At 38.8% G+C, this 10,000-nt stretch overlaps 1 protein-coding gene across 7 annotated transcripts in view; it reads left to right on the top strand.

The window, feature by feature from the left end:
• Nucleotides 1–10,000, top strand: part of LOC122242966 (uncharacterized) — a 48,031-nt gene that overhangs the window by 20,152 nt on the left and 17,879 nt on the right. For 4 of the 7 annotated variants that reach the window (XM_043000434.2, XM_043000417.2, XM_086556544.1 and 1 more), the window contains 10 exons: nucleotides 107–213; nucleotides 504–580; nucleotides 816–1,008; nucleotides 1,369–1,517; nucleotides 1,762–1,975; nucleotides 2,445–2,547; nucleotides 2,832–2,941; nucleotides 3,379–3,554; nucleotides 4,413–4,881; nucleotides 8,952–9,143. In XM_043000434.2, coding sequence (XP_042856368.2) covers nucleotides 107–213; nucleotides 504–580; nucleotides 816–1,008; nucleotides 1,369–1,517; nucleotides 1,762–1,975; nucleotides 2,445–2,547; nucleotides 2,832–2,941; nucleotides 3,379–3,554; nucleotides 4,413–4,881; nucleotides 8,952–9,143 — 1,790 coding nt within the window. The remainder of the gene's footprint in view (nucleotides 1–106; nucleotides 214–503; nucleotides 581–815; nucleotides 1,009–1,368; nucleotides 1,518–1,761; nucleotides 1,976–2,444; nucleotides 2,548–2,831; nucleotides 2,942–3,378; nucleotides 3,555–4,412; nucleotides 4,882–8,951; nucleotides 9,144–10,000) is intronic. The other 3 variants (XM_086556545.1, XM_086556547.1, XM_086556546.1) reach the window with 1 other exon arrangement.

The raw sequence follows: 10,000 nt of genomic DNA, 5'->3' as shown, positions 1-10,000 counted from the left end.
TCTCGTCTTCTTGGCAATCTGCAATTGATTAAGGTGACTCAGATGATTTTCTCAGAAAAACATACCTGCTTTTGGACATACTTGATGAAATATTTGTTCATTACAGAAAGGACAAAAAGGGTGGTATATTCCGCATCGGCGACAGAGTAACTGCTCGTTGGGCGGCAGACGGAAAGAGATATCAAGCACGCATCACAAAAGTGCTAGGAGATGGTAGGGTGTTTTCTGATTGCAGTCATGATGATTGTGATGTGCGATGATTGTGAGATATACATTGATTGGTAATAGGCCTGATAAATGCAATAATTGATTATTAAGTGTATTAATTGTGGGAATTGTATGATAATTGTAGTCTTGATCGGAGATGGTGTGTGTGTGTGTGTGTGTGTGTGTGTGTGTGTGTGTGTGTGTGTGTGTGTGTGTGTGTGTGTGTGTGTGTGTGTGTGTGTGTGTGTGTGTGTCTGTCTGTCTGTCTGTGTCTAAATAAAATCAAACTCTTCCAGACCAGTATGAAGTGCTCTTCTTTGATGGCGTGACAAAAGTCGTCAGATCAGGAGCTCTTACAAAATTTGAAAAAAAGGTGAGTAGGGGTCCAGCAGGGATTATTCTGCCCCATTGATGTCACTCACAAAAGTGTTAAGACTTTTGGTTCTAAAAGTCAGTTTAGTCTAGTTTTGTCATTTTTCGCTAACGTAATTAACTAAACTTGTAAATAATAAAAAGTAGCTTGCAAATATTGATCATAATTTATAATGGTATTGCTCAGACCTTTCAATGATCATTTATTAAGAAGGCAAAACCTGTCCGCTTTCCAGTCTCCACGCACCTCATCAGAACTCAGCAGAGAGGGAGATGACACAAGCAACGACGGCGGAAGCCCCAGGAAGCAGAGCATGGGTGAGGACGAAGAACTCATGCTCCTTTCTCCGGCTGCGACCACTGCAAGCTCCACAGACTCTAGGCCTTCCAGCCCAGAGCCCGATCAGACAGGCGGGGAAGTCATTAAAGGTAGCCTAGGCTGATTTTTTTGAGGATGTGTGGCTTAGCTTTATATTACATGTACAAACAGGCTTATACAGGTGCTTGAAGGCATAGAAGAATCAATTGTATATTATTTGATAATTTGTAGGTTTGAATAGACAGTGTGATGAGATAGAATTATCTGGCTAGAGAAGTATTTTCATATACAGATATACACATGTCTTCTGTGAGCAAATATATATCGACATGCAGGTATATTTATGTATTGTCAGCATATTGGTAGAGAAACACATTTTTTTATGTATAAAATCAGATGCAGTGTCTTCATTTTATGCTATTGAACCCCATTTCATTTTGGCATTTCACTGATGATTATCTTAACTGCAGAAGAGGAATTATCCGAGGTGGAAGCTGTCACGACCCCTGTCAGAAAGAGTATATTTGAAGTGGAAATTATTGATCAAAAGAGAAAGCCAAAGAGGAAAGCAGCTGTGGAGGAGCTTTTCCAGTCCCTAAAGAAGAAGCGGAGATATGAGGTGAGGTTCCTCAAGCTAGTGTGGTTGGCTTTGTGTTTGATATTTGTGATAAATTTAGATTTTAGATTGTTAATTTTTTATTGTATATGATACCTGATGAGTCTAATAGACCATTTTTATGTTTTAATGTTATTAATATCATTATTATCTATTTTGTTGATTTTCAAATGTTGTTTTTATTGTTTTATGTATTTCCCCATTTATTTTGTCTACTGGTTATTCAATTTTCTTCTTGCTATGCCAGTATCATGGAAAGAAAGACGACACTTCCCCGAAGACCTCACACACACCCTTCAGCTCCCACGCCAAGAAAGCGTCGGCCTCGAAGAAGAGAGGCAGAGACTCGATGGGAATTTACGACGATGATGGCACACCCGTTGCCGGCACCTCCAAGTCTTGGGAGCCACCACAGGAGGCCGCAGAAAGTGCCTCCTGTGAGAGCCCCATGCCATCACAGTGTGAGTAAAGCATACAGTGTCTATGGTGTCGTTGGTGTTTGTGACATTTTTTTCGTGTTGGTTTTGCGGGTTCCGATGTTGAGATAATGGGTTTCGCAGTGGCTGTTGATTTCTTTTGTGCTATTATGTGTAAACACTAGGGTTTTTTTCCCCCATGGCGGTTGGCTATTGAACTGTTGATTATTGTAATTACCTTATTGTATGTTTGTAATAAGTCATCTTTGGTTGATTTGTTAATAGTCTAAATGGTATTCTGTATTCGGTGGTCTTTTTGTAACTAATTGAAAAATTATGGTTGTTGTTTCTTATCTAGGATTAATAGTCTTTTTGTTAATTAGTTAGTTATTCATTTGTTAACTTGTTATTGATGATTTTTTTTGTTAGTATGTTGGTAATTTGATGTTGATTATCTTGTCAACTTATTAATTATTAGTCAGAATTTCCTATGCTAAACTCATATTTCTTGTAGCTATGAACACTGTTCTTGTGGACATCGAAGATGGCTGGAAAAAGTGCTGCACGAGACGCACCCATGGAACAACGGCAGGAAAGTGGGACATGTTCTATATTACGTAAGTGTGTGCCGTGTTTGTAAGAACATGGCTTTGAAAGCTTTTAGAATTCTTCTTATGAAACAGAATGTCTTGTTCAGTTTTTGATAGATTTACTGTAATTAGAAGAGTATTACTGCAATGTTTGCAGCAAAACCATTTACATTTGGTTTGGTTAAGCCTCTGGTTGAGACATCGTTTTATTTCTTAATTAAATAGGAAAATAATCTAGGTTCTCATCATGGTTATCGTCAAATTACATCACAATTTAGTTCTCGTTCCTTATTATTTGTCACCTATTTCAGGCCGGAGGGGAAAAAGATCCGTAGTAAGAATGACCTCAGCAGATACTTTGAGGATGCAGGACTCTCCTATGATATTGACAAGTTCGATTTCTCCGTGAAAAACATGAAAGGTTAGTTAGTTACATTTTTTGACTCATAAGAACCTAGCTTTTAGAGGATGTTGTATGTATGCCATGAATGTTGACCTCTTTGTGGAGTATCTAGAACCATATCAGCATCCTAGAACTGATATATTTTTGGAACTTTGATTTTGAAATAAGTTTGTTCGATATCCATCAAAAACATACCTGAAAATGAATGTGTAATTTACCCCTTTCAGTCATTATCAACATTGTTATTATTATTTATATTATTATTATTACTGTTTTTATTGTTATAATGAGGATGATTAATGACGATTATTAGTATTGTGATTATTATTATTTCTCCTGTTTTTATTATCATTCATGATGATTTTGTCATTAAATAATTTGCATTTTCTTATCATTTGCGCTTGTTATTAGTGTTCTTTCTTCATTATCATTTATCCAATTCCTTTCACTTCCAGATGTTATTGAGGCTCACCTCCAAGACATGGAGCAGAGGGAGTCGCAGAGAAGTAGTTATGCTGCTGCTGCTGCTGCTGCTGCTGCCACTGCTGCCGCTGCTGCTGCCGCTGCTGCTGCTGCTGCCAAAGAACCCAAGGAAACGGTGAAGGAACCCAAGGAAATTGCCACGGTTGAGGTCAGTATATTTTGCTTTGCTTAAGCCCTAAAGGATAACAAGAGTCAGAGCTCCATATTCAAAGAGGATAGGATTTTTTCTTTAATTTCTTTCTTTCTTTCTTTCTTTCTTTCTTTCTATTGGGGAGATGGGGGTTACCTTGATGCACCACTGTTTCAGTTCAAGTCATTGTGATTTGGATATTTTATGATATGAATAATGTGGACGCTTTTCTCAAAGGAAATGATTTTCTGCACATTTCTCAGAATGACAATTACTGTATATCTTCCTGAAAGTGCTCGTGTAGCTTTTCTACTGTTTTGATTCATGGAAAAGAGGTCTTCTAATACAAGGGGAATTGACATAAAAAAGTGTGCATGATTTTTAGTAATGTTTAGTGCTTGTGGGTGTAATGCCATGGATATGTTGATGCCTATGATGGCTTCATAGTGGTAAGACAGAATTTCCCTTGATCTGATCCTATTGGTTGGCAAGGAATTGGACCAGGATGACCTACCATGGTGATCTGGAGTACTGGGAAGAGTTATACTCAGTCTTCTCCTCCACCTTCTGGTCCACTTTACCCTCCACCTCCTCTATTTCCTCTTCCACTTCCTCCTCCACCTCCTTTGCCTCCTCATCTTCATCCTCATCCTCCTTGTCCTCCACTTCCTCCTCCTCCTCCCTCTCCATCTCCTTGTCCTCCACCTCCTCATCTACTTTTTCCTCCACCTCCTCTTCCTTCACTTCCTCTTTCTCCACCTCTTCCTCCTCCTTGTCCTCCTCCTTCTCGCCATCTGTCGTTATCGAGTTGAGTCCTCATCTTTGTCTTCTTTATTCCTCCCAGTCATCATCACTGATTTTGTCTACAATCCGCAGATCAAGAAAGAACCTGAAGATGTGAAGGAAGAACTCACAGTGGAGACACCAAGCAATGCAGCAAGCGCGAGCATAGGCAATGTCGCCACCAGCAGTGGTGGCAGCAGTAACATTGGCAAATCCTCCTTCCCTTCCTCTAACTCCACCACCAACGTCTCTGCCTCTTCCACCTCCTCCACCTCCTCCAACTCCTCCACCTCTACTCTTTCCTCCTCCACCACCTCCGCGCCCCCAAAGAAATCTGACAGCAAGAGACCGGAGAGCAAGCACTCGGACACAAAGACAGGGAGCGAAGTGGCAGCAGCGGCGAGGGTCAAGATCGAGATTCCCATAATGCCCAAGACAGAGCCCTTAGGTACGTTAGCATCGACACTCCTCCACAGTCCCACGGGTACCCCCTGGCCTCCCCCCTCTGTGTCGCACGGATCCGCCCGCATATTGCCTCCCACACCGCCTACATCTTTTGCAGGTATTGTGCATGCATCACTTTTAGTTTTTGTTTATTTTTTATGAGTTGATAGGGATCTTTCATTTATTTGTGCCTTTGTAATTTAGTTAATGGATTTTTACAGTTGTTACTATTTTTTTTTTTCCCCTTTGTTATTGTCTTTATTATCATTATTGATATCCTATTCCTCTATCTCATTTTTCTCTTTTCCTTCCTTATTGATTTATCTCTCTTTCCTTGTTATCAATTTATGCACATATTTATTTATTTCCTTCTTTATGTCTGCTATATTCATCTATCTCTTTTTCTTTTTATTTATCTATTCTACTAATTCAGTTATGAAAAATGCTGTATCTAGTAAGATATTCATTGAGTGGTTTGGTTTTGCACCATTTTACAATTTATTTCATTTACAGCATTTTTACATGTCTCACACCAATCTTTGAACTCTTTTACAGTTATATCACTTACATCATTTTAAGTTATTTTCCTTTTTTTTTTTTTTTTTTTTTTAACCCATTAGCTGCGGATGGTATGATTTGCTGCAAAGGCAGAGCAATGCAGTCGCAGATTAGACCATGCCAGTCATGTATGCCCAGCCATCCCTCTTGCCCAGACCCTTTTTTTAACCTATTATAATGGGTTAATATAATTTTACATTTTAAAACACTTACCCCATTTACATTGTTTTAAAATATTTGGTTTTACACCAATTTTACACCAAGCTTGAATATTGTGTTGATAATGATAATACGCATTACACTTTATTCCTTTAGTTTGATTGAATCTGCACTCTGTCAAGTGTAGAGGAGCTTTTAGTTTTATGAAGAGAGTTTTTTTGAGAAGGAAGTTACTGAATCCCAATATATATTCACATAGATGATATATATTAGCCTGTTATATGCTATACATCCTATTATATGATTGTATGAGGTGATGGAAAGCTGGAGAAGGAAAGGCATACAATGGGTTGACTGTGTGCACGACCCCTTACATACTGTCGGCAAGTGCCAAAATAGATATCACACAACCCCCCACCCCCCCCTCCCAGATTTTGCCATCATACATGGCTGATGGAAAGTGAAGTTAATACAATAGTAACAGTGGGATTTAGCTAAAGTGAAACAAATTTGATAAGCAGCATACAGCCCACAATTCCATACAGTAAACATAACTCACTCAGCTAAATAATAAACCAAAATTTTAATTGGGGCCTAATACAAAAGAACTACACACAAACTTATACATGATGTGACAACCACTGCGGCTGTCGGAATTCCCCTTATTGGGCAGTGTGTGGAGGGTGTCTCTGTAATAGACGATGCCTGAACAGGAAAAGCGCCCTGTCCCTGGATAAGTGCCCTGTCCCTGGATAAGTGCCCTGTCCCTGGATAAGTGCCCTGTCCCTGGATAAGTGCCCTGTCCCTGGATAAGTGCCCTGTCCCTGGATAAGTGCCCTGTTCCTGGATAAGTGCCCTGTCCCTGGATAAGCGCCCTGTCCCTGGATAAGCGCCCTGTCCCTGGATAAGCGCCCTGTCCCTGGATAAGTGCCCTGTCCCTGGATAAGTGCCCTGTCCCTGGATAAGTGCCCTGTCCCTGGATAAGTGCCCTGTCCCTGGATAAGTGCCCTGTCCCTGGATAAGTGCCCTGTTCCTGGATAAGTGCCCTGTCCTGGATAAGTGGGATAAGCGCCCTGTCCCTGGATAAGCGCCCTGTCCCTGGATAAGCGCCCTGTCCCTGGATAAGTGCCCTGTCCCTGGATAAGTGCCCTGTCCCTGGATAAGTGCCCTGTCCCTGGATAAGCGCCCTGTCCCTGGATAAGTGCCCTGTCCCTGGATAAGTGCCCTGTCCCTGGATAAGTGCCCTGTCCCTGGATAAGCGCCCTGTCCCTGGATAAGAGCCCTGTCCCTAGATAAGCACATGCCTTAGCCACAGGTGGCAACATATTTTATTATATGTTTTTATGACGGAAAAATTCACTATACTCAAAATGGCTTCTCTGAAAGTTCTAGCCTTTCAATGAACCTATTTTAGATATCGTACTTTTTTTGCCTTTTTATCAACACGGTCGATTGTTTTGCCATTATTTTACTCTATATGATAATAATACTCTCTTACATTATATGTATTGGATTATGTGTTATATTTTCTACATCACATAATCTATATCCCAAAGACCTGTGAGTTGTAAGCATGCACTTTTGGTCTATGCATGATTAGTTCAGAATCATATTTTGAATTGAAGGCTAACTGTATTTTCTTTATTTGGAGTAATTTCTTTATATTTGTTTCTTTCCATTTTCTATTTCTCTATCATTTGTTTCTTTTTCTTTCTTTCTGTTTTTTCCTTTCAGTTTTTTCATTTTTCTTTGTTGTCCTTCTTTTTCCTCCCTTTTTTTTTCTTTCTTCCTTTTTCTTTTCTTTCATTCTCTCTTTCTTTCATTGTTTTCTTTTTCATATTATTTCCTTTTTTCTATTTATCTTTCTTCTTTTTTTGCTTTGTTTCTTTATTTCATATTTTCTCTTTATTTATTTATTTTTCTCTCTTTCATTTCATTATTTACTCTTTACAAGCTTTGTTTTCAGTTACGTGTACACATGATTTAGTATATTATTTTCTCTTAGTATGTATGTTGATGATGATACACAAAAATGCTTTAAAGTCAAGTTAGAATACCCTTGTTATTGTTGTTTTTTTCTCACTTCTCATTGCACATATTGCTGTATTACATTGCCATATGTTGACATGCATGATGTGTTACTCATATCACTTTATACATGATAGTGAAAATAAGTATTCATTTGTATGTCTGTGATGTTACACTTCGACGCTATTATAAAGTACAATTATACCCAATTTTGAGAACACTAGTTTATGGGAATTCAGATGTAATGTGTCGACTCATTGAACTTCTTATTCAAGAGAAAGTAAACTCTTCAAAATTGGGTCATAACGGCTGAAAATTGAGGCGTCATAGGATGTCAAGTCAACAATTGGTCAATTTGAACACTAATTTTTTTTTAACCCCATTTTAACATGACCCCACTTCTCTTGACGATGACATTTTATGAACCTCATCAATAGCTTTGCAACAGTCATATTGTCTACACAACAGTTGAATGTCATGTTCACGCATAGCACTGTATGTTCAAGTTGAGCATGGGTGTCTAGATCATATGATGTGTAAATATTATTGTAATGCATTCTATTGCTGTATCATTTGATTGCTGTAGTTCCCTTACATGATGACCTATTTGCTTTCTCATATACACATGTATATGATATATGTCTAGAGAATGTGTATGTGGTATATATTAGCTTCCCTGGGTTATAAAGGAACCACTAGTAATAGAATCTGCTAGAAAAAGAAGTTAGGGATAAGGACGGAAGGTTAATTTCTTTGTTTTTGCATTTTGGTGTGTAATTAGGGGAACTGAAAGCATTTTCTTGGCATATATGTAGTTTTCATACATTAATGAAGTTAACCCGTTAACGATGGGGCTATTTTGGCTTCAATGGTAGATATTACTAAAGCATAAGCCTAACGCCTCGGGATTCTCAGCCGCTCTGGCCGCGGCTGAGCTCTGTATGCCCGATCACCCAGCGCGCTGGCCACGACTAAATATCTTGTCCCCGGCATCTGACCCTGGAACCACTAGACGTGTTATCTTGTCACCCGTTGTTAACGGGTTAACAGTGGCTCTAAGAAGTTTTTATGTGGATAGACAAATATTCTAATCACTGCAACTTTAATAAGGATAATATTATTTTGGTTGCTCATGAGCACAGTATAAACCCATAAATGCAATTGAAACTAGTTCAATTAAATAGAAAATGTTAGAATAGTAATAGTAAAAACTTTGTCAGTTCTCTATATTTTCATAGGATTAACTTCTTACTCAAAATTGAAACGGCGTTTTATATTCCTCTTCCTCCTATTGCTATATATGAAAATATTTCTGATAGCTTGGACTAACCAATATCTACTCTCCATTCTGTATAGGACATATTAATACTAAGATCCTTAGAGTTCCACACACTTAAAAATTTAAACAAATTCTCACGTTTTACCTGACCGATACCCTTCCAGCTCTTGATACACCAGTAGACCATAGCACAGCTGCTGCCGCAGCAGGTCCTCTTGCCTCTCAGTCAGATCAGGGAACCCCTCTTACGCCCTCATCCACGCCTTCATCAGCCTTGCCTGGGGTAGCTGGCCCGTCGAAAGTTACTGCAACAGCCCTGCCTCGTGCCAAGCAAACAGTGAAGAAGGAACCAGTTCGTAAGTGTTTTCCTCCTCCTTCTCCTCCTGTTGGTCATCTTGTGTATGCGGTTTCTTTATTTACAAGCATTTGTGTGTGGTTACACTCCTAACAGCATTCTGTTGCTGTAACTCTTTGTGCTTTGATTTTCATCGGACTTGATTGTTGCAGAATTATAAGGTCTTATACTTCTGCTACCACCTTCTCCTCCTCTTCCTCTTCTTCCTCTTCTTCTTCCCACAGCTCCTCCTCCTCCTCTTCCTCTTCTTCCTCTTCATCCTCTTCTTCCCATTTCTCCTCCTCCTCCTCCTCCTTTTCCTCCTCTTTCTTTTATTTCTTCGGCTTCTTGGAATAAAAAGGTGGTTTTGCTCCTTCCTGTTTCCAATTTTCTTGTCTTGCAAGTGAAACCATTTCAGAGAAGAGTGTAATTATTTTTGTGTGCTTTTTTTATTTACCATCAACTATTTTTTTCAAGGAACTTCGAACCATCAAGAGACAGTTTTCAGGTTTATTAGATTTTTTTATATATGTTTTTTAATTAAATTTTTTTTTTGTTATCTTGGGCACATAATGTCTGGAGGGAGAAATGTTTAGGGGTGTCGTCTTTTCCAGGCAATATATCTGACAAGGGAGATATGGCCCTAGTATAAAGATGTATTGTGTTGAGGGAATTTTAACCATGTTTTTTAGTGTTTGAAGCCACTGACGATCACTACAATAAACGCTTTTTTTTTATTATTATCTTGTTATATAGAATTAAATACCTCTTGATTGATATATATGATTTGCAAATAGGATTATTAAACCCAACAGTACTCTAATTTAGGATTATAATGAAGAGGTTTTCTTGTTCTTGAGAAAAACACTGTAGAAGATG

Source organism: Penaeus japonicus, unplaced genomic scaffold (assembly GCF_977035675.1).
Source record: "Penaeus japonicus unplaced genomic scaffold, GWHDUDI00000001_assembly GWHDUDI00000032, whole genome shotgun sequence".
Lineage (NCBI taxonomy): Eukaryota > Metazoa > Arthropoda > Malacostraca > Decapoda > Penaeidae > Penaeus > Penaeus japonicus.
The sequence above is the reverse complement of the archived record's forward strand: the minus strand, read 5'-3'. Positions and strand labels throughout refer to the sequence as shown.